The 26,329-nt window shown below is 32.5% G+C and overlaps 1 protein-coding gene and 1 long non-coding RNA gene across 5 annotated transcripts in view; both read right to left on the bottom strand.

Annotated features, from left to right (window-relative positions):
- LOC143257641 (uncharacterized) overlaps positions 1-26,329 on the bottom strand; it is a 72,357-nt gene that overhangs the window by 13,575 nt on the left and 32,453 nt on the right. Inside the window, exon 1 of one of the 4 annotated variants that reach the window (XM_076516683.1) lies at positions 8,409-8,982. The exons of 2 other annotated variants lie outside the window; for them this stretch is intronic. In XM_076516683.1, the coding sequence (XP_076372798.1) occupies positions 8,409-8,515 (107 nt within the window). In that variant the 5' untranslated portion in view covers positions 8,516-8,982. Of the gene's footprint in view, positions 1-8,408; positions 8,983-26,329 lie in introns of those variants that run through there. One more of the 4 variants, XM_076516684.1, reaches the window with a different exon arrangement.
- Positions 18,004-26,329, bottom strand: part of LOC143257642 (uncharacterized) — a 30,346-nt gene continuing 22,020 nt past the window's right edge. The window contains exons 2-3 of the long non-coding RNA XR_013031972.1: positions 19,680-19,750; positions 18,004-18,458 (exon numbers count right to left, since the gene is read on the bottom strand). This is a non-coding gene — a long non-coding RNA (uncharacterized LOC143257642). The remainder of the gene's footprint in view (positions 18,459-19,679; positions 19,751-26,329) is intronic.

Below are 26,329 nucleotides of genomic sequence, written 5' to 3' on the forward strand. Positions count from 1 at the left end.
CACACTAACTTTACATTGCAAAATAAAACATTTAAAGCACGATAGAAACATGTAATATCATATCTCAAACAAGATATAAGATCATTTATAAAATAATGTTAATGATCACCTCAGTTCATATTATGCAAACCATAAATGCGATGACCAGTCGAACGATTTGGAATTCAAATTTTTGGTTATTTTTCTTATTTTATGTAAAATGACTTAAACATATAGTTCTGTCAGTTCTTACTTTATAGTGAATACTTGGATAATCCGTCTACATGGACAGCCACCGTACAGTTTCCTTTTACTGCATAAATCACCACGTCTGCAATTCTATACATTCTATGGAGAAAAATGAAGTAATCTAGACTTTCTAGCATCTAAATAATTCGTACAGAATTAGCCCAGTTTCCAAGCTTGGAACATGTACTTCCATTAGATATCCTCTGGTGTTTTGGAGTATTTAGTAGATTGAATGTTATATCCCTTAAGCTCCCTATTTAAATACAGTTGAATTACTAATTCCTTTATTTAAAAAAAACACTGGAATAAAAATTTGAATAAAATTTAATTTAAAAACGTTTCAGATCCATCAATAATAAAAACAGTTCTGTTGAACCAAAATGGATTATACGATAAAACAAGTAACGTATTCGACAGTTTAATACATGAGCTATGTAAATAAAACAAACTTATTTTAAAAACCACAAAGTAACGAAATTAATAACATGCACTAATCATTCATCCCTTTATTCTTTGATGTGTCTTGAAGTTTACTAATTTATGCTTCTTTAGGTACGTTTGTTAGTAATGGAACTGGGTTATTCATTAAGCCTAGTATTATTCCAACTATTTTAGCAGTTTAAAAATACGCTACACGTAATACATTGTCATACAAGTTCGTGTGTATACAATCATTTCGGTATTGCATCTTCAAATATTTACTATTTTATACCCGAATGTAAATACTTGATGTTAAAACTAATGCGGCTTCTTCAAGATTAATGTACATAACTCTAAAACGTTGGTTTCAATAAAAAAATATATTATTATATATTAATCTGAGGTGTAAGGGTCTTTATCTCTTAACTTTTATCAAAATGTGTAAATCTCCCCAGTATGCACAACGAATTTTGAAAGAAAACAAAACATTTCCAGCACAAATATTTGTGTAAATGTTTAGGTTGTATAGTTACAATGTATTAATTTCTGGCTGTATGGTTACAATATGAGCGTATGAACGTATTAGCTGTTACAATATAAATGCATTTCAAAGCAGCAAATGACAAACTCTGGAACTCATCTGTATGTACTGCATGAAAACATCGACTTCTAGAGATGAACTTTAAATTGAAACATAAGCAGTACCGACAACATTTATCTAACCTAGAACACGTAAGCCAAGATCTTTGAAAGTAGGTTGATTTAGTACATTTGATATGCTTAATCCATAAGAATAACCAGACAAGAACAAGTTCGAAATAGAAAACTCCGAAACTGCGATTTCATCTCAAGGTTTTAATCCTACTTAATCAGAGTGATCTTGTTGTTGATGTTTGTAAAGAAGCTATAATTAAATACCTTAACTTTAACATTTCTGCTTTCAAACTAATTGTGCTAATTATATTTACAATATTGAAAAAGGTTACAGAGCCCTTGCTTCCTTCCCAGTGTAAACTAAATCGAACAACAATATAGCGCAAGATTTTGTAAAAAGCAAACTAAAAAACACACACTTCTATTTCCTCATTTTACAGATATAATTCCTGTCGTCCTACCTCTCCTTTGAATAGTGTTGAACTAGTAGCCTGAAAACAAAGATATTATTGTTACTAAACCAGACAAAGATGATGGTATTGTCCATATATAAAAAAAAGCTGAGTATATTGATAAAATAAACCATCGGCTCATTGACCTTTGTAAATGTAAAAAACTATATACAGACTTGTTATAAAAATACTATCTCTGAAACAACTTTTCAACAAATTACTCCATGTAGCACCAAACCCGGTATGTTCTTTCCTTTTATGGTTCCACAATTCGTACCAATTATAAAACAACTCTCTTCCCTAACTAAAAACTTATACACTCAAATTCAGCTTAGAATAACATATAGACCTAGCATCTTCATTAAATACCCATTTTACTACAAAGGTCAAGTATCTAAACTTCTATGTTCATGGCTTGTATACAAATATACGTGTAGTGACTGGAAGGTCACGTACATTGACAAAACCAAAAACCACTTTAAACCTACAGTCATTGCACCTGTGTCATTACTTCTGTTTACCAGAAGGATTTCATAATTTTTTCTCATGATACAAGTCGAAAGCTACAACTTTTGTAATAGTTAATTTTCATATTCGTCTTAACTTATCACATAATAAAGAATGCTGACTTTCGAAAACTTTTATTTTAACATTAATTGTACCCCGGTGACTCAGCTTGCAAGGGCTTGTAACACTAAAATTCGGGAAGCGATTCCACAAGCTAGACACAACACAAGTAGTCTTTTCTCCATCTTCGTGCTTAAAATAAACAAACAAACCAGATTTTAAAAATGTTTTAACAAAACAAAACCCTTCAGTTGTTTTATGACTAATTTTAGTCACATCTTTTTGGCATTGCTGAGATTCCACAATTTTTTATTACATTTTGTAACCATCATCAGAAAACAAAGAAAAAAAATCAGTTTCATAATATTGAAGAAATATTGAAGTTATGATGGTATTTCGACTTTTGCAAATAATGTTTTCACATAACCACGGTCCGGCATGGCTAGATGTGGAGGGCGCTCGGTTCTTAATCTACGGGTGGTAGGTTTGAATTTTCGTCACATCAAACCGTGGGGCGTTATAAGTGACGGTCAATCTCACTATTCGTTCTCAGATCTAATAGAATACATCTCAAAATTAAACACTCACTTGCTGTTTTAAATACTCTATAATTTAATATTTTTGTGAAAACTATTAGTAATTAGATTTTACTTCAGTACAAGAATAGTAAGCTTTGTGCTTTATTTTTAGTACAATGCTCTAAAAATTTTCAACATGGCTTCCACCTTTAAAAATTAATAAAAGTAGCATTACGATATATTTTGTAAAATAAAGGTTTAAATACAAAAGAAAAATTTTCAACCATTCTTGCTTTTTACTTTAATAATATAATATGTGACCGATTGATGGTGTGGCTGTAGATTATAGGTTACTCCCTAGGTTGGTCAGTCTTTTCCTGTACATTATAGTGCAGATAGCCCTTAAGTAGCTTTGAGCGAAATTTAAAACAAAATAAAGTATATCGGCTGTGTTGTTATAGTGCAAAGTTACACATTGGAGTATCAGTGCTCTGTTGCGGGCAATCCAACCCGGGATTCAGAGATGTAAGACCAAAAACTTTCCGTTTATCCACAACGAAAACAAAGTGTGATCACTTGGTAGGATTTTCTAAAATACAGATCATGTTAAGCCTTTACTTTTCTTCTTTTAATTTTTGACTTCATCTGGTAGTATACAGTACATAAAGAAACGATAACAAAGCTGGCATAATAGATTACTTAATAAAATTTGAAGTTTGTAGCCAGAGAATAAAATAGTAGATTATCTTAATCAGTATAATCATTTGTTATTAAATTTCAAAACTATCCTTATCTGTATAATCATTTGTTATTAAAATTCAAAATTATCCTTATCTGTATAATTATTTGTGATTAAAATACAAGACTCCTAATCGATATAATCATTTGTGATTAAAATACAAAACTATTCTTATCTGTATGGTATTGTGATTGTAGGAATTTGTATTAGATCAATGGGTTTGCTTGTTTGTAGTTAAGCACAAAGCAACACAATGGACTATATATGTTGTACCAACTACGAATACCGAAACCTCGTCTCCAGATATTCCATTGTGCCACCCTTAAAATACCTTAGATATGTGACTGTTCTGTTCAAAAGACTAGCTGGTAAACTGTTTATATTGTTTTTTTCCTCTCTAAAATGTGTAACTTTAATGAAGAAAAGAAAGAATCCACAACTTAAACAGAAGCCTAACCTAGTTCTCGTTCGCTGCTCCCTCTACAATCGATCTACCATACTTCTTTGGTTTATTCTACGTTTCTAATACAATCTCTTTTATTTTATTACCTACTTCCTTAATAAATTTTTTTATTTTATTACCTACGTTTCTAATACAGTCTCTTATATTTTATTACCTACTTCCTTAATACAATCTCTTTTATTTTATTACCTACTTTTTTAATACAATCTCTTTTATTTTATTACCTATGTTTCTAATACAGTCTCTTTTAGTTTATTACCAACTTTAAAAAGAACTCTATAACATATTAACCTCTCCCTTCTTATTGTTAATTTCTACTTTAAAAATACTTTTTAGCATTCCTATTTTGTATACAACTTTTTATGTTACTAGAGGATTAGAAACGTGAAGATACGAAGTTGTGGAGATTAAATTATTAACTTTAGAATTTTTAAGAAAGTTTGTAAGACGTCAGACTTTTACGTAACTCCTCTAACTTTAATATAGTCGTACTCTTATCTATACAATAAAACATTACAACTAGTTTTTACTTTAGAAATATTAGTCTTATCAAATTAAAAAGTAAACGGAAAGATATGAAACGCAGTTTAGGAAAAATTACTTCACAAATATTGAACATCAACAGAAAGTTAAGTCTTAAAACTTAGGTTCTCTAATTTATGAACAAGATCCAAATAACACAGTTAACACGAAAACAAGAGTGAATCCTCAATAGCTGAGGCACACGAACTTCTTTTAGGCACAATTAGAATAAATTGACATTTGATACCTCTGTTTCCTTTTTGTTAGCTATATTTTTGTTCACCAGTAATACCAGTAGATTTGATTCGATTTTATTACTCATCACAACCTCTACCAACCTAGCTTCAAATTAAAATTGTTCCAGACAAGTAAATTAACTTGTGAGACACCAGGCAGGGCCAGATACACCACTCGAAAGGTACACCACTCAGATACACTACTGAGTCGAAAAATGTAAGTATATTTCAAATTGGTCAAAAGATAACGGATCTATGAACTAAAGTTTGTAATTGGAAAAAAAAATCAGAGCCGTTCAATGAGTCGCTAGGTCGCGGCTAAAAATGTAAAATCTTCGGTTTTCCATTTATAGTGGTTTCGAGTAAAATGTTGAAAGTAGCATTACTTATGCAATGCAACTAAATATAAAATGTCCGACTCATAATTCAATAACTATCTGTGTACTGTCGAATATTTAAGAGATCTTGAATACGAGTTTCTATTGAATCAGTTGCGAATAATTTATGAACATTCAGTTCTGGCTGAAAGCACAGGAATATACACGTATCATCTACTGTCTACACATTTAATACTTGTATTCAAGAGCATTCACTATTATTTCGTCGGTTATAAACAGTTATAAATCTCAGACCTTTCTGAAATTATTGTCTCTTCCAATGAGAATGATTCTCATAACATAAAAGGATCTCTGTTCATCAAGTTACTGCAGTTCGAGGTTAAAATAAGTTCTGCTTTTACTGCATCAAACCAGAATCTTTGTATGCTATAGCCCAAACAACCTGACGAATTTTGGTATTGAGCGAAAGCCCTCATTGACCAGAAGGTGCAACAGATTAGGTGATGTAAAATTTAAATGCTTTTTACAGTCTATGCCATGGAAACCAATAATGAATAGCCAGTAGAGATGAATATAAATTACATTATTAGCTTTTAATTGCAATTCATTATGTTACTAATTACTAATTAACGATCATATTACGCCATCTTTGTTGTTAAATACCACAAGACTTGAAATATGGTTACCAAAAAAAAAGCCATAATACGGACTAAGTGTTTAACTAGAAGGTTTCTTTGGAATTTCGTCCAAAGCTACATGAGGGCTATCTGAGCTAGTCGTCACTAATTTGGTAGTGAAAAGCCAGAAACTAATCAACACCACCCACTGCCAACTCCTGAGCTACTCTTTTACCAACGAATAATGGAATTAACTATCACATTATAACGCTCCAGTAAGACGGGGATTGCGAGTCGAGCATTCTAACCACCTGCCCATGCTAGGCCTGTAACAGGAAAAACAAAGTGCATGGGTATTTTTGTTTAGGTATTGAAGATAATTACAGTGGTAGAACGTATATGTATTCAGTCTTTACAAAGAGTGTTGGGTCTCTCTCAGAGTACATGAAATATCAGTTAGCTATACACATAATAGTAATACAGTTCATAAAAATAATACATTCGATTATAGGTTTGTAAGATATGTTACAGAACCTATGGTAAAGAGAACGTAACAAAGTATATAGTTATATGTTAACTAGAATTTTTGTAATCTGTTATTAACGTTTTAGTCTAGATAAATATTTTTTTTACTAAAGCTACGTCATCACACAGTTACATTTCCTTTGTTATAAAACGCAACCACAATTACTAAACACATACATCAGAACTTGACGAATATTTTATTGGCATAAGTAAGACAATATTACTATAGACTCTTTATAAAAGTTCTTCTATAAGATAGTTTTTTTATCTGTTATAAGAAGTAATTTCTACACTAGAATATAGAACAGCAGTTTTCTATCACCCACTTAGAGTGAATTATATCGTTAATATTTATTTGTTAACAACGAGGATCATATCGTGTACATGATTTGCAATAATAACGTGTACAGATATGTTTATTCTCAAATAAATTAGAAGTAATTTCAACGCAACTGGTTTGATGTCCTTAAAGTGTGAGTGAGTTAGGTTTGCTGCCTTTAGTGTTTTCCCTCTTGTAATACATATATTAATAGAACCCAGTTCATGGAACGTAATGGAATGATGGTACAGTCGCTCTATAGTAGCCCATGGATGAATCTGAGAACTTATAACACTAAACAATTCGCGTTTCAATCTTTGTGGTAAGCAAAACAATGACAGCCTATTGTATATCTTTATATGTACGAACAATAAATGAACGAATGAAATAAAATCCAATATATACATACATTAATTAATGTCCGTCTGGACATTAAAAATTATTATATGAAACGAAATCTATTGTGTTTTGATTGTTAACCACAAAGCTCAACAATGGGTTATCTTTGCTGTGCCCACACGACAGTATTGAAGCCTGATAAGATCCCAGTCTTTTCGATGACCACTGGTAACCAGAAGAAAATGAGCTCGATAAAACCGTTGTTTTATAAAAAAGAGCTATGATGTTGTTTGTCTGTTTAAAGAGCTATGATGCTGTTTGTCTGTTTAAAGAGCTATGATGCTGTTTGTCTGTTTAAAGAGCTATGATGCTGTTTGTCTGTTTAAAGAGCTATGATGCTGTTTGTCTGTTTAAAGAGCTATGATGTTGTTTGTCTGTTTAAAGAGCTATGATGTTGTTTGTCTGTTTAAAGAGCTATGATGCTGTTTGTCTGTTTAAAGAGCTATGATGTTGTTTGTCTGTTTAAAGAGCTATGATGTTGTTTGTCTGTTTAAAGAGCTATGATGCTGTTTGTCTGTTTAAAGAGCTATGATGCTGTTTGTCTGTTTAAAGAGCTATGATGTTGTTTGTCTGTTTAAAGAGCTATGATGTTGTTTGTCTGTTTAAAGAGCTATGATGCTGTTTGTCTGTTTAAAGAGCTATGATGTTGTTTGTCTGTTTAAAGAGCTATGATGCTGTTTGTCTGTTTAAAGAGCTATGATGTTGTTTGTCTGTTTAAAGAGCTATGATGCTGTTTGTCTGTATAAAGAGCTATGATGTTGTTTGTCTGTTTAAAGAGCTATGATGCTGTTTGTCTGTTTAAAGAGCTATGATGCTGTTTGTCTGTTTAAAGAGCTATGATGTTGTTTGTCTGTTTTTCCTTTAGCAAAGCCACATCGGGCTATCTGCTGAGTCCACCAAGCAATTATTCTCTGGTTTGTTTTAATCAAAGTATCAACTATAAACTAAAACATCTATTTTACCATAAGTTACTCGAGTAACTAAAATCCGTAGTCAAACTCTCTGCGGTGGACACAGCAATGTGGCTTTGTTCTAAAACAAATTCGTCAAATATTGCATACGTGTAAGAGTCCGGTTAGACTTTCTTAGGAAAGGTTTTATTACTGATAGAAGGAACTAAAACGTAAAGTGTAATATCCAAACAGAAACATTTTATAATAGCAAAATAATATTTACAAGAAACAGATGGTTGTTGCAAATTTAAATAATAGTATATCACTACTGGTATGGAACATTACAAACTGAAAAGATGCAATTGTTAAAAGTTTCTACGTATGCATGAAGTTTGATCGTTACATGAACTACATCAATTTACCATACAATTATTTTTAATACAGTACTATTATTATTATGTTAATTAATAGAATTAAATGAGTGTCGAACACTCTCTAATCTAGAAACGCTAGATTACCTCCTAAATCTGTACCTGTGGTTTATCTGTTCTGTACTCATATCTGTTAAGGGGTCATCTTCAAAAAGTTCATCAATCTCCTCCAATAAATCAACACCATAATGCATTACATCATCTCTGAAAGAAAGTTATTTTCCCGCAAGAGAATTTGTTCAAGTGAACTGTGGTTGATAAACTATATACTGTGTCGGTTAACGAACAGAATTCACTCGCTGATCAAAGTACATTCACCGGAAAGGAATGCACGTAACAAAGAAATAGAGATGGCCAAACAACGCGAGGTCGGCTTTCTAAGCACTAGCACTACTAAAATATTCAGTTCGGTGATCGAGTGACACCTGGTGGTGAAATTGTAAACCAAATTAATTTGAGTTATGATGTTCTCACCCGAAGCTCGTGTGGTACTAGATATTGGGCAATGTGATGTTGCTGTAATTTGCATGTCTTCTTACTAAACATAGCTAACTACTATGGCAGAATAGTATCTAAGTCAGCGAAAGTAAAATGTCATTAAATAAATCTTTATGCACATTATACATTTCTCACAATACAATAAATATCGCTCACATTTCTAGTCTATGAAACGCTTTTCGTTGAGAGACTGTATCATTATTGTTTATAATTTGTTTACGTAAAATAAAAATAGAAAAGTAATTGAAGTACAAAGTGTAAGCCTTTTTCTTACACTAATCACACGAAAACAATAAACGATACCCGAGGTAGAATTGGATGTCTTTAAATTATTCACTAAAACTTTTTTTTTTTTTTTAGACAGGACAGTACCTTAGGTAAGTAGAACTGTCTGGCCCATTGAAAGCAAAATGAGTAAAAACAAAAATCGATATTAAGTGTGAAATGTCACTACAGTCACTTTCATATGGTTTCCATGGAGAACATAGAATCACAACCTACCGTACACCTGAGCGACAAGTCCATTCAGCGATGTAAAGGTAGAGGGAAGTAGTCGTGTTGTCAAGCCGATCGATAGTGCTAACGTTTGTCAAAGTATAGTAGTATTTTTACAATGAACGTTACCATTCGAAACAGTGGCCATTCCTATCCAATCAATAGTATGTCGGCATTTAAAGGACTGGAACGGTTAGGAAAGTAAGCTTAAGAGTTATTTATCGATCCGTCGATTATAATCTAACACCAGAAGTTTTCTAATTACCAAACATATGACTGATTCTAATCAAATGAATTGAAAAGTTCCAATGTAAACCACTTTCTATAAACTTGTGTCGTTGTTTGATTAGTTTCAGATTTCAGCGTGGTATTATGAGCGTTATGAAACAACACTTTAGATTAGAAGAGCAACTATAACGAATGTAGAAATCTGGATTTGTTGTTCCGTTAAAAAAGTTACACTACTGTTTCTAACACGCAAACATTTTCACTCAATACAACTTTTTATATTCATTCTCGAGTTTCACATCTAGGTTGAGATATTTTCAAAACGTGGCACGGTCAGGTGGTTAAGGTTCTCGATACTCAATCCGTGGACCACAGGTTCGAATCCTATCACTGAAATTGCTTGCCTTTTCAGTTTTGGGGCGTTCTAATTTGACATCAAACTTAAGTAATACTCGTATATTGATAATTCCATCATTTATGTCATTAATGTAAATCAAGAAAGAGCAATATTAATACATTGTGACTGAGCTTTATACATAACAACCCTCTGCTTTCTTTCATTAAGCCACTCTTCTATTTTGTTTGTTTTGGAATTTTGCGCAAAGCTGCACGAGGGCTATCTGCGCTAGCCGTCCATAATTTAGTAGCGTAAGACTAAAGGGAAGGCAGCTAGTCATCACCACCCACTGCTAACTCTTGGGCTACTCTTTTATCAACGAATAGTAGGATTGACCGCCACTGCTGAAAAGGTGAGCATGTTTGGTGCGACGGGGATTCGAACCCGCGATCCTCACATTACGAGTCTAGCGCCTTAACCAGCAGGCCATGCCGGCCCCTACTCTTCCCTCCAAATAGTTAACTTACACCACACTCCTATAGAGATACGTTTCTTTACAACTCTTGTATGTGTCACTTTATCAAATGCTTTATAAAAATCTAAATACACCAGATCTACACCCTTACCCTCATCTACATATGCAGTCAAATTTTCAAAACATGTCATAAGATTTGTAAGGCGAGGCTTTCCTTAGTAAAACTATGTTGAATATCTGATAAAATTCTAAACTTTGTTAAATAACTTTGCAAAGTATCTTTTATCAGATTTTCTTAACCTTTTTCTACAACTGATATAAGATTAATAAGTCTATAGTTACTGGGACAACTTCTATTACCTCCATTGAGGATTAGTAGTGATATTACCTAATTTCCAATCTGTCGGTAATTGTCAACTATTCAAAGACTTACAAGAAATTGTGGCAAGTGACCTCACATATCCAATCCTTTACCTTCTTTAAAACCCTTGAGGAAATACTATCTAAAATAGGAACCCTATCATTCTTTAAAATTCCCAATTTTATTTTAAAAAACAACAACTCATAATTTATGCAGTTGTCTTGTTCAACTTTGTTTTCATCCATCAGTTACTCAAGATGTGGAATACTGTTTAAGTCTTCATCAGTAAAAACTGAAGAAGAAGCAAAATTTAACAACCTAGCCATTTCATAATCATCAGATACAGGATTTCCTGTATCATCTCACAAAAGTCCTATCTCCACCCTAATATTTTGTTAACCCTTACTGTACTTAAAAAATCCTTACCGTTAATGTTTTTGTTTTTAACCAAATTGTTTTGATACATCCTCTTGGATGTCTTACTTTGACCAACTTTCCTGATGTTCGATAGTACCAGTCAATTTAAATTCCTTGAATTTCTGATACTTTTCTTATACCGTTTGTGAGTCAACTTGGTTTTTTACTTGCAAATACACTTTTCATTCTGTAAGGAATACACTTGTTTTGAATATAGACTTTTTTCTTTAAAAATTTTTCTCACCTACTCAGTGTCTACAAATGACTCAGCTTTCCAGTTTTCAACAATAATTCCTGTTTCATCCCTTCAAAATTTGCGTTTCTGAAATTTAGAATCAAAATATTATTTCTGATTTTCACATGCGGCAATGGCCACTTATATCTAGATGTTACCCAATTTCTTTATTAAAATGTGACAATAAATTTAAAATAGCATTATTTCTAGTTGCTTTCTTAACTAATTGGTGACGAAACCATCTTGAACAATTTCCATAAACCTTTCTCCCTCATGGTTTGACTCTAGCATTTCTCAACCTGTATGTGTAAAATTAAAATCGCCCATAAATAACACTTCATTAACAGCTGAAATCTTAATTTCACTGTAAAGTTTCTCATTAATTTCCTCAATTTCATCTGATGAAAGTACTACTAACAACTTTTTCCTCCATATCCACTAACAGAAACCCGAATGAATTCAATCTCCTTGTTATTCTTATGGTACACCATTCCAACAAGATGTAACTCACATTTTACTTATAAGGCCACTCCTCCCACCCTCTTTAATACTCTATCCTTATTAAGTGGCATGTAACTCTCCATTTCAAATAAATTTCTGTCATCAAAATCATCTACATTTAACCACGTTTCAGTTATTCCCATTATATTAAAACATTCTATTCCTACCAGTGCCCTAAAGTCATCTATTTTACTTCTTATACTTCTAGCATTACAATAGTAAACATTAAGCTATTCTTATAATTACTTGTATACTGGTTTCCTATGCTAAACTTTCCTCCACATCTAAATTTTGTTTCTTATAGTTGATCTTTGCACTCACCACTATCTAGTTCTTGTTTAAAACTTCCTTTACAGTTAAGTTGAGCTCCTACAAACATGCCAGACCCTTTCCTACTTAAATGTAAACCATCCATTCCAAAACGTTCCCTTCACCCACAGAACCGATCCCACAAGTTCAACTAGTTAACCTGCTCATCCCTACATATTAATTTCAACCTAGCATTTAGCCCTAGTGAACTACCCAAATTTTCATCTCCATGATTAATTCTTGACAGTGTCCCTGATTTAATAGTTTATGCCCTTTATCCTTATCCTTTTACTTTTCGTTACCTTTCGTGGTTGAACAATGGTAGATGTAGAACCAGTGTCAATCACACTGTTACAAAGAACCCACAACATAAATAAAAAAACCCACTGACTTATGGACTGGTTTCTTTAAATAATGTCTTCCTTATCTCACTTTGTCAGACAGAATATTCTATTTTTCAGGATATCGCTCATTGATGCATTACAGTGACTCTTTAGTGTATTACAGTAACTCTTTAGTGTATTACAGTGACTCATTCTTCATTGTCTCGAGTGTAATGAAAAGTTTTCACATTTATAATAACTTCCTTCCCATGCCATCCTCTGGGAGTAGTTTCTATTTCCTAAAGCATTTTATTTGTAGTTCCTTGCGATATGGCTTTTAAGATTTCTATTGAAACATCTTCTTTCATGGGGTTTATTTCGTTCTATGTAAAAGCTTGAGTAACTAAGTACTTAACATATTTTATTGAAAATATGTTTTTATTAAGATGCAATTGAAGCAATTTATTTCTAACCTTTTGAATTCTTTTAGACTTTCATCAGAGAGACAGATGGTGTTTCTGCACAACTTAATCTAATAATTTCATCAATGAACTGTTTGAGTAACAACAAATTCATTATTTAATGTGGAATCACCTGGATATGATAATTGGGCAAGTCTTTCGACATATTCGTCAAATTTGGCTAATGGCTTATCTTGTTTTCCTTTGTTTTGCAAAATCTGTTTAATAAGGCGGTCACTAACGTCTGGTAGCTGTTATGACTCTCTCTTGAAAGATTATTTGTTGCTAAAGCTGGCCCTTTAACTGTGCAACTGAAAGATTATTTGTTGTTAAAGCTGGCTCTTTAACTGTGCAACTGAAAGATTATTTGTTGTTAAAGCTGGCTCTTTAACTGTGCAACAAGTAAAATAGTTTGTTGTTTATTACTTCATCCATTTACTTTGGAGATTATTTCAAACTGTGTTACATTTCCGTCGTAATCAATTGGTTTCTCGATTGAAATGTATTAATGAACTGGCCTGTTAACTCTTATCTACCATGTAAAGTAAACTGTGTGTCTGGGTAAGAAAATACGCTGTCGTATACCTATCATTTCATATCTGTTCCTCATAAGTTTTCACACTTCCTGATCAATTAGCACAAAACTTGGCACAGTGATACAGGAAGACATGAGGAAGGTCACGAGGTGAATTGAACTTCAATCCAATTTGACACTGATAGAACTTTGAAAGGAGTTTGTCTTTCTTTTCAGTCTTGGTACATTTACGTACATTTATTGCACTTTTAAAGTTTATGTTAAGAAACAAATGAAAGCACAATTTCCCATCCTTTGTTACAAATGCATTTTTATTTCATCCGTCCAAAGAATAGGTAGACAAATTAGATACTTGATAAAATAGAAAGATATTTGGAATAATCCAAAAAGATTCTGCAGTCATGTTTTGTTTGCTTGTTTTGGAATTTCGCACAAAGCTATTCGAGGGCTATCTGTGATAGCCGTCCCTAATTTACCAGTGTAAGACTAGAGGGAAGGCAGCTAGTCATCACCACCCACCGCCAACTCTTGGGCTACTCTTTTACCAACGAAAAGTGGGATTGACCGTAACATTATAACGCCCCCACGGCTGGAAGGGCGAGCATGTTTGGCGCGACGCGGATGCGAACCCGCGACCCTCAGATTACGAGTCGCACGCCTTAACGCGCTTGGCCATGCCGGGATCCTGCAGTCATAGGCGGCAAACTAGTAGTGGTAACAGCTACAATGCATGCGTATTTGATGTTTGAATTATTGCGTAGAAACAGCGACAGGTGTAATTTGTTTGATCTTTCTTTTTTTTTTTGTATTTTCCAATTCAGTTTCGAAATGATTTATTTCTACGTTGATGGATTTCTATATAATAGCTTATTCGACATTTTTATTACAATATTTTCGTATTACTTCATCTTGCTGTTATAGTATTTCTTCAATGTTGTTTTTTAATATTTCTGTACTTTTCTTATACTTTTATACTTCTGCAATTTGATATTGTAATCTTTCTGGTCATTTTTTATCCCCTCCTTGATATTTTCTTCAATACAATTAATGTTTTCATGATTCTTTAGTAAATCTGAAATCTCATTCTTTTAATTCTATTCCTGAATTCCTATCTATTTTTCTTGTCCTTTTTTCATATTCTGTTTCTTCCTCCTAACTTTCTTTTTCTTCTCGATTTTTTTCACTGTTTCATCATTTATTTAAATTAAATCTCGCGTCGAGCACTATCATAATATTCATTTGATTTGTCCGAAAATAATCTCACTCTTGACATCAGTATTGCCACAGTTTTTATTTTGTTTTTTCCTTAGGTACTGAAATAACGATTTTATAGAATAATTTGTCTCTCATTATCAGGTTTTAGAAAGTACTCAAAGCATGACCTATTTCAGTTTCTATTCAATAATTGAAAACATCCACAGTCATATTTCAATACAATTTATTAAGTATGATAAGAACATCAGAATACAGCTTTTTAAACTACTGTTATGAATTTGTGACTACTCTTAAACTGTAACACTCAAGCGAATCAGAGTTACTTCAGAACTAAGTTTAAACGACTCTTTAAACGTGTACTGTTGTATCTATTTTCTAATTCTAGGCTTAAAAAACAATGTTATGACAAGGGGCGTGAGCCGCCCCTTCCAAAAGTTTGAGCCGTAGCATACGAATTGTCCACTCGAAGTATTAGGTAGATAAATGGTTGTCAAATTTCAGTCACTCTTCTGATTGTATATCAATTTGGATTTGATATTTCGGCCGATTCCTCCCAAAAGAAGGATCTCAGATAGACATTTATTTATTTCATTGTCTTCATAGAGATGGCAAGGGTGTACATGTGCCATTTCTCATGCAGATCCACAGAATATGACAGAGTTTGGTTTGTTTGTTTGTTTGTAGTTATACTTAACTACACAATAGGCTATCTCTGCTCTGCCCACCACGGGTATCGAAACCCGCTTTCTAGCGTTGTAAATCTGCAGTTTGGAAAGTACGCACTAAGACAGTAGTAACAAAACTGAGACGTCAGTTCAACACAAACTATTTCTTACTTTTATAATTCTATCTTTGTGGGTTTCACCGGAGTTCTTCCAAAATATTCAAATGAAATTCGTCCAGCCAGTTTCTCACACGAAGTTCTAACGTCAAGCCACTTAACAGACGCACAGTCTGTCAGTTTGTCTTAATATCTGTAGACGGACGTATAAGACACACAGTTATTTCTTGCTTAACAAGGATTTCTTGAACAAAATACACTATGTAACCAAATTTTTACTTTTTCCTGTTCATGGGCAGAAAGTGTTATTTCCCAATTGCTTATGCCTGAAGTAAATGGAAAAGACCTATTTTTCTCTTCAAACTTTGCTTTTGTGACCTGGGTAATGAAATTTTCAAATTTACCCATTTACCAGAACATTCCAGGTATATTCAGTGCTGAGTAGCTAATTGAGAAGTTTCTCAAATTTACAAGAATTTTCAAAACTTTGTATAATGTTGTAGAACTTACAAAAATTTTCTAGAATGTTGAACCACAAATAAAGAAGATTCTGTAGTGCACAGAATTCCCCAAGAAGCTCAGTAGGAAGGAAGAAAAAAGCTTGGGGAAGTTTTGTCGCAGTAGTTCGGGGCTTCTTAGGCAATCACAAGGCCGAAAATTGTGTAGAACTGGTTGAGGCTCGAGTGAAAACTACAGCAAAATGAGCTGCAGGATGTCCATGAAAGTCCATATGCTTGACAATCATCTTGATACATTCAAGGAGAATGTGGGAGCATACTCAGAGGAGCAAGGCGAGCGCTTTCACTAAGATATAATGGAGTTTGAACGCCGCTACCAAGGAGCGTATAACGAAGACATGATGGGAGACTATATTTGGGGGCTGATACGTGAAAGTGATTTACATTACAGTCGTAAATCTCGAAAAACTACTCACTTCTAAACGTTTTTGTTCATTTTTGTATAACTTTAATATAAATACATGGTAATCTTGATTCATATGTTGTTTTATTCAGATCTTATGTAAATGAAAATATGCAAATTTGCCCATCTTTACATAGAAAATAGGTTAATTTCAAAATTTCATTATACAGGTCACATAAGCAAAGTTTGAAGGAAATAATGGCCATTGTCTGCACTTTTACAACATAAGTGATTAAGAAATAACACATACTATCCAGAAACAAAATTTGTGTTACATAACGATATTATTTAAGCCCTTTCAGCAAACAAACCATCATAAAAGTAGGTTTATCAACCCCAAAAAGGTGGTCCACATACGTAACCCTCGTGATGTAAAATACTGTCCTCTAAAAAGGACGTAACGTCTTAATCATCAATACTCACAAGGTATAGATTATAGCTCATTAGGGGAGAAATATAATTAGAAATAAATTCTTAAGGCAAAAATAATTATCCTTTAAAAGCTCACATATTTATTTTAACCTTTAGGATTGAAATAATACTTTAGATACTTTATGTATCCTGGTAGATATAGGTATTAGTTTTTCTGTTATTACAAATTTACTTTCCATTTATTTGTGTTTCCACTTTCTCTGCTGTTTACATTTTTATGTGTTCATTATTCCGTGCTCAACGTGCTAAAGATTCGTGATACATCGATTTTCTCTTCAAAGAAATTATTGTACGTGGTTACGGCACCTTTTAGAAACGTGTATTCTTAGAAAGCGCACTGAAGTATTCAGTGCTTTATTTCCAAAGATAAATTAAGTGTACACACTAAAAATCCTCCATTCCACCGGTGGCACAGCGGTGTATCTGCGGATTTATACCGCTTGAAACTGAGTATCGATACTCGTAGTGGGTAGAGCACAGATAACCCAAAGTATAGCTTTGTGCTTAACTACAAAGAAACACACCTTAATAATACCATTCAAAACGGTTTAATTGAGTTTAGAGCAAAAAAACAAAACAACTGAATATCTTGACCAGAAAGGTTGTACGCCGAATTTCGCCAGCTGAATTTAGCTCAATAAAATACCTAATATTATTTGTTGTTAAACACAAACTTTAACAATAAGCCATGTGTGCTCTATCAGTCGTGAGAATTGAAACTCAATTTTTAGCATTATACATCCTCAAACTTACCGTGAGCAACCAGAATGGAGACGGTTATTTTCTGTGTCTACCTTGGAGAAATGAACCCCGGATTTTATTATTTTGAGTCAGTATCAACTATAGATCAATTTAACACATAAAAATAATACTTGGTAACACTACACGTTGTACCAGGGAAACAAGTGTATATATAATATAATAGAATTTATTATTAACCTATTTAATTTTTATAATATCCTAGAACAGACATTAATTAATAATGAATTTTGTTAATCTTCCAAACTGTTATTTATTGAGCAGAATGAAGTTTGGAAGTTTGTAACATAATTTACTTTATTGAGCTTTAAGCTTTGCAGAAAGTATTGTATCAAGTTAGCAGTGTGACCATGAACTCACCACTTGCTTCTATATTAATTAATTTATTTTTGTCTTATCATAAAACTAATTAATTACAGTTTCTGTCCGTCCGAGAGAACATAGCCATGTCACAAAATTCTACTATCATTTAAATTATAGACACAGGAGTATCAAATTTACAAAAATATTCTAAGTTGTCTGTTTCAGATTTGGAAACCTGAACAAGAAGCTAGATATTACCACAAACCAACATTTTCTGAACAATTCGTACCTGACTGTTACAGAATTAATTTAATAAACGTACTAATTCATAGAGTATATAAACCTACTAGCCCTTATTTTAACTTTCATGAGTAAATTATAAATATGTTATTTTAAATCATTTAGTTAAAAATGCGTTCTCTCTAGCACTAATCAGAAAAAGTATTCTGTAATATATTAATAAAGTTTCACAATCCAAGGTTCTAGACTTCAACGTCTCCACATATTTTATCGTCTAGGTGTCATCCTTCACTGATTCTCGTGGCATAACACTAAAAAATCAAGAACATTCCGTAATCAACTCCTACTTCCAAGTCAGCCTAAGAGTGATATTCAGACCAAACATTTGTTTTCCTTTTTTTAAAGACAAAATACCTACTTAAAAAGAAATCGTTAATGGTATGTTAATACACTTGTCCATGCGTAGACATGACTTTATTTGATCAACGACACGAATCCTAGCTACGAGAGTTAAGGAGCTTTTCTAACACTTATGGAATTCACAACTATCTAAGTTACAAAGACTGGTGGAAAGCCTAATATCAATCATTTAAAAATAATAAGACTAGGCAATTGACAAGTGGACATTGAGGAAAGAGAAATAGCTCCTAATTCTAGTTTAAAACTAACCAACAACACCATTGCATCTCAACTTGTGATAAAATTATCTCGCCGAAGATAAAGAGTGAAAACTTCGTCAAACAATCAGATGTATCTCAGATAATGTTTAGTGTGTTGTATAATTTCTCCCAGTCATTTAAAAAATTACGATAGGTGTAATGTTTTATGTTAATAAAACACTTTCTTGTTTTATTGTTGTAAGGTCAGTGTCTTACAACTAAACTGATTTTTGATTATAAAACAATAAAATTAATAACATGTAATCTGTATCTTATGGAACACTAAGTTTACAGTTTCTTTTGAACATTATATTATATACTGTAGCATTCTCTATATAGTGCACGTACTTTTAGTGCAAGTTTTAACTTGCTAGAAATTATTAGCAAATTCATTTTAAAATGAAATAATTGTTAGTTCCTTTAACAAGATTACGACTAAATGTTTATATTTTTGCTTATTGTAAAACACGTTTTTGTTTGGATATAAAAACGAAAAGAAATGTCCAGTCTTAATTAATGGAAACAATTATTTCATTTTATTAATTTTATTGTTTTATAATCAAAAATCAGTTTAGTTGTAAGACACTGACCAGTTGAGTAGAACCCTAATATAGTTGAGTGTTTACCCAAGCTTATTTAAATGTTTTATTAACATAAAATATTACATCTAACGTATTTTACAATAAGCAAAAATATAAACATTTAGTCGTAATCTTGTTAAAGGAATTAACAATTAGATTTCAATACACACATTTACCAGAATTGTTATACCTTCCTATATGTAGCTTTACGTTTTAATAAAAAAAACAGCTATAAAACTCGGAAAAAAAATTAAAATTACGCAAAATACAAGTCGTTGGGTATTAAACTTACTTTATTCTCACATAGAACTGACCAACTTCCCTGAAAATGCTGGGCAGAATCTGGGAAGCAAGAGCTAATTTCTGAATAATAAAACAATCAAATAAGAAACCTGTTTTAATTGATTACCAAAATTTCATCTCCGAAACACGACAAAAAAGTATTAGATTTAATAATCCTTTGTGCTTAAAGCGTGAAAAAACTCTAATCGTAAATCTTTAAATTAAACACAATATTCCAGAAGTATAGCCGTTTAAACAAAAACGTTTTAAATATATATACATAAATATACATTTTACTGTTTTTATACTTCACTGTTTTACGAACATAAAGAAATACGTTAAATTATCAAAACCTACAGACAGTGATAACACTAAAACTGAGTTTCCATGCCCGTGATGGTATAGCACAGATAACTATTGTGTAGCTTTGCGCTTAACAACAAATAAAAGACCAGACAAAGATTAAACATTTCAACTTTATTTTACCATATATTTGTTTTCAAACTTCAACTAAATCTCTACTTATCACAGGACTCAAATTTTTTTAAAATATTAAGGCTTAAATTGTTGCTGTGTGGGATATGTGTTGATATAATAGTTTGATCCTTTCACTGCTAATGGATTTATTCATGGAAAAAAAATCATTTCTACCATAAATTAGGAGGGTCAGATAATTAAACTACTGTTCGAACTATTTGGCAAACTACTTTCTAATTGAAAGTTAGATTTATATCTGTTATGTCTGATATTACACTGCACTTTCTTTTAGGACATGAAATAAAAATTTGTATTGTTTATCTGTTTTCAAGAATTAATGCTCAAAAATTAAGTTGTCACATTAAACTTAAAGTTCTTAAGTTTTGTACTAACTGGTATTCTTTGACATCTACAAGGGTTTGGATACAATAAAGAATTGATTGTTACAGTGATAAAACATCCAACTGAAAGTATAGAAAGAATTAAGCAGCGTCACAGCTCGAACCTTGGACCTCCAATCCGTAACCAAGCATGCTAACCACCAAGCTGTATCAAGTTTTTTCATACTGGCCTTACATGGTTTAGTGGTTATACCACTAACCTCTCAATTTGCGAGTCGTGGGAAACCAAACCCAATCACCCAACATGTCTGCCCTCTCAGCTTGCAATATGCAATTAATTCCGCTATTCGTTGGAAAACAGTGGTTTACGAATTGGCGGGAAGTAATGTTAACAATGTACCTTCCATTTAGTTTATCACAGCAAAATTAATGATGTCTAACGCAGTAAATTTTGCGTGAATTTCAATGAACAAATATTTCATGCTCATATTATTGTAATAAGTGTCTCTGTTGGTTTCTTTGATACATGATACTATGTTAACTTGGGGAAAAAGTAATTTTTTGCTTGTATTTTCATGATTTCTGTCTTTATAAACCTAAAGACATTATGTCTAGCGTGAAATATTATTTTAGTTGTCAATATAATTAAGTTAGTTGACTAAAATTTTAGGTTAACTCTCAATTCAACGCAACAGCTTAGACCGACATTTTCTTGTAAATAAGTTATCTCAAGATCAAATATGAAAATATATATATATATTTAAGCAGTATAATATACACGTGTGTATTAAAATATATTTTTTCACTGATGGCCAATATCCAAAAATTATTAAAATAAATTAACAAAGTTCTCACTTTGAGGTTAAACCATTTAATAACGGTAAAAGGTATGTCTAAGGTTTGGCATAATAGCAACAGTGGCTGGACTTAGTATATCTCTAAATACTCCCACTAGTTAGACTACTAGATGTTTTTATACTTGCTAAAAATTTTGCTTCTGAGTTATTAAAACAATTTGATTTCTTACCATCTTATTTATTATAGTCCCTTAGTATCAAATAAAACGAATTTACAATTCTTTAACTATTAAATATGTGCAAGTGTTGAGTGCTTTCGCTCTTTAATGACTAACACTCACAGAAAATATAGCATAATTTGACTTAAGTTCTTCGAAACTGTTCGTGTGAGTAGTATTTCGGGCTTAGTGTAAAAAACTGAAACATTTGATGGGTGTCAACGCTTCGTTTCTGAGGATTCACGATCTGAATGAGATTGGATCCATTATGCATCTTTGTGTGTGTGTGAGAGAGAGAGAGAGAGAGAGAGAGATTGAGTTAATTTTAAGTGGAATTCTTTTTTTATTATTATTTTCATCATAAAGAAGGTGATCCAGCATTTCTAACACAACGGTTACACTTTAGTGGCATTTTGTCAGTGACAATAGAATCAGCAAAAAAAAGGATAATGTTCTGTTTATGATACATTTTTAAAATGTACCAAAAATTAAGTATTCACACTTGAAAGTGCTGGACTCAGTAACTGATAGTTTATGTCTAGCCTCCATGAAGGCCTTTTTGTTCTTTCATGCTATTCTTATCAGTTGCTAACTAACTCAAGTGGAAGTTTGATACCAATAAAAAAAGTGTATTCCTATAGACTATATTAAATTGACTAAAAGCTGGGAAAAGGTCGCCGAGTGAGAAAATCTATTATCTTCGTTTACGATCGACTTGAGTAACGTCAATGATTAGAAAGTTGGTATTTGAAAAGCTTTCGCTTGTTTAACAGACAGATGCAGATTAACGTAATTTAATTATGGTTGTCTATTAAACACACATAACTTGAGGCACAATGGTCTGTGGACATGTGATAACGTGTATAGTCCTAATCAAAGTAAACGAAAAATACAATTACTATAACAAGACTTTTTTTGTGTATTTAACACCGCCAGCTATACAACACATGAACGATACTGATTATTTAAGTCTGTGCTAAATAAAATATCTATATTGTAATACACGATAAACCAATGGTTATATGTATTCTGACCAATTTTGATATAGCACGTAAGCTTAAGTGATCTATAAAGTCTATTTACTGAATTCAAGGATTAAGTGTTGATACTTCTGTAAAAGTGCTAATTATATAATACTTACAAGTATAACACGTGAAGAATAATTCGTAAAACTTCGTTTATTTTATAAAATAACAACGGTGAATAAAATTCAATTTTGTACAAATCTGAAACGGCTCACACCCGTATTTTATTTATTATTCTTTGTACTTGTAGCAAGAGTCGAGATACAACTTGTAGCTAAGAATTAAATGGATGAACAGTGAAATTATAATTTGTGTAAACGTCCAAAAAATGCCTCATAATGCATTTCTAAAACCTAAAATCAAATTGAATATTATCTCTATTTCGAATATTATCAACTGAAAATAAAGACTTAATGTTAAGTTCAATAACATAAGTTTATAATAATCCTTGTTCTAATGTTGAATGTGTCATACCAACGATGACTGTGAAAATTTCAACCTAATATAATGTTATTAAACCTATTTGTTGTGTGGTGACAATAAAAACGATGTGGGTAAACACTAGTTAGTACAAAGTAAGCCTATAGCAGTCGCCATCTGATTTCAGTTTTTAGAAGCTGTGAAGTAAAATTTAGTAAGAGGTGATACATTATATTAGCTAAAAAAACATTCCTCGATCTATGGATTTTATTATTATTACTGACAAATAGCTCTAGTTTCCACAATAAAATCGGTGTTTATTTTCATTGTTGTGTATGGCAAAGAAAAATTTGAATATTTAATAGTTTTATGAAAATGCTGCAACTGTACAGTGAACATTTTAATAATAAATTTATTGTTCATTTTTAATAAAAGCCTACACTAGCAAAGCCTTCTTTAGCATGTACGCGACCCGCAAAACAGCGTTTGGTTTGTTTTGAATTTCGTTCAAAGCTCCTCGAGGACTATCTGCGCTAGCCGTCTCTAATTTCATAGTGTCAGACTAGAGGTAAGGCAGCTAGTTATCACCACCCATTACAACAGCTGAAAGGGCGAGCATGTTTATTGTAACGGGAATTCGAACCCGCGACCCTCTGGTTACGAGTCAAGTGCCTTAACCACCTGGCCATGCCGGACCACAAAAACAGTCTAATTGCTTGAGGTATGTACGTTATCAAGAGACTTGTTTGTTGTTTGTTTGTTTTTTTTAATTTCGCGCAAAGCTACTCGAGGTCTATCTGCGCTAGCCGTCCTTAATTTTGCGGTGTAAGACTAGAGGGAAGGCAGCTAGTCATCACCACCCACAGCTAACTCTTAGGCTACTATTTTACCAACGAATAGTGGGATTGACTGTCACATTATAACGTCCCCACAGCTGAAAGGGCGAGCATGTTTGGTGCGACCGGAATTCAAACCCGCGACCTTGAGATTACAAGTCGAACGCCTTAACCTACCTGGCAATGCCGGGCCTATCAAGAGGCTTAGCTAAACTTGCCTTTCCGAAAAACCTTTTATATTTTATAATTAAGGCTGAAATAACTTTTAACCTTCATTCTGAAGGATTAAACATCACATACTCTGTTGCGAGAGATAAAATTAATGAATATATCTTTAATTTTAAATATTTTATCAATGAGAAGTTCCAGGTATCCACCTGTCTAAACACCATGACTCAGGGATTTATAACATTAAAATTTTGATCCCTGTGGGAAGCCTAAACTGATAGTCTGTTAGCATTTAAAATAGGCATAAAAAGACTTTTATACACTGAAGTTATAGATTGTTATGTAATATTTTTGATACACTCACATTCTCTATAAGATAATATCAATATTTACATATAAAAATGTAGAACTGCAAATTGTTAACAATGATATTAAGATATAAGTTGTATTAATTTATATTATCAGAAACAGAAGTAAACTTAATACAAATTAAACAGTTAATTGAATTTATCGGAGGTTTCAAAGATAATGGTTGTAAAATAATTATTCAACTTAATCATATAGATTATAATTAATTAATTAATTAGTGTTTTACTGAGAGTAATTAACCAATCTACGTGGTCACCTACTGACAGTAATTAACTAATCTACATGGTCTTCTTCTGACTGTAATTATCTAAATTTTTAAGCAATAAGCATATTTCACTTTGTTTGTTCAGTTATTTATTTCAGAATGTCTTCAAAGAGTTAATAATTATGTTAAAGTGGATGGTTTCCTAATTTACCCTTTATTTATTTTTGAACTTTAGTATACGAGGAATATCTTCTCATAACCGACCCTAATTTGGTAGTGATAAATTAGAATGTTTTAATCAAAATGTTAAAAGGATTCACTTTTTTTTTTTTGAGTCCATACATTCACACACCAACACTATAATAAGGGAATAAAGCACACGGCGACACAATTGGTATCAGACACTGTAAATTATCTTATGTCAACAGATATATAACCGTTCTGCCTTACTGATAAAAGAAAACAGAAACCTAAACATGTAAAAAGCAACAAAAACCATCTCAAATAATAAACACACCATAGACCCCAAAAATACGAATTACCACTCCAATAGTACGTCTAAAGTAGTACGTTTCGGACGTTATAACGTTAAAATACGAAATTCGATCCCTGTGGCAATTGTAACGTACATAGTCTGCTGCGTAGCTTTGCATTAGAACCTACATTCATTTGTGGACGACTATTAATGGCGTAAAGACAAATATAAAAGAACAAAGAAACTCGTGACGATCTTCTAACATAAAAACTTAAGTATAACAATTGCACGTGAAAATCAAAGTAAGTCGTCATATACGTGCAAACAAACAAACCATAAATCATTTTGAAGGTTAAGCTTCCCTAAAGGAGTAATCTGAAAACGATGGGAATAGTTATTATATATCCGATTAAAAAAAACAACACAAAGTATATTAATTACAATAATATGCCCGTTGTAGCCATTACTATTCTTCTATCTCTAAGGTGCTGGTTTTCCAATATGATACAACAAAAATTTGTTTGGAGCTTGAAGGCGACTTATTTTGTAGGTTTAAGTCGGGAATGTGCAGCAATTTTGGTGTTCCTCAGGCAACGGATATACGTGAAAATTGGTAGAACTGTAAACTAAATTGTAATAGAAGTGTATACATTTAGATTTTCAAAATATTCCTAATGGAGACTCAATATGGAGGATCAAGAGGTTTAGAATTTGGCAAGAACGTGTAAACGATCGTTCAGAAAAAAAAAATGTTTTTGTTGTTGTAAATCTCCCCATGATTTACAGATGAGTTACAGTAAAGTTTTTTTAGAAAGAAGTTCTTAAAGGAATATAAGGATATATATATATTTACTACCTCTTTTAACCTACAATTAACGTAAACACTGAAAGGGTATATATACTTAAGATCCATAGGTGTGACCTGTATAATTTACTCAAATTAATTCAGTTTAGGGCACAGATTATAACTAATTTAAAGCACTTGCAAAAACCTTTATGCTCCTGGTAATTGCGAACAGCTTGGGGTCGGGTGGTATAACAAGCATTCGAGCCTGTCATACAACCCCCATTGGGAATATATCCCTCAACAAATGTAGATTAAGCTGCGATGCTGCCGTATGCTTTGTGCTAGGCCTAACAATGGCTGTGCTCCACGTACAGATGCAAGCTTCTTTCCTCCAGAGACAGAGCTTCTTTCAATTTTAAGTGATGTTACTAACGGTAGCATCGCCTGGAATTTAGACACGTGCCTCTCGTATTGTGACATCAGAAGTAAGTAGTTCTCATGTGCGATGAAGAAATTAGGAGCGACGCCTGGCGAAGCAATTA

This window comes from Tachypleus tridentatus, chromosome 7 (assembly GCF_004210375.1).
Source record: "Tachypleus tridentatus isolate NWPU-2018 chromosome 7, ASM421037v1, whole genome shotgun sequence".
Lineage (NCBI taxonomy): Eukaryota > Metazoa > Arthropoda > Merostomata > Xiphosura > Limulidae > Tachypleus > Tachypleus tridentatus.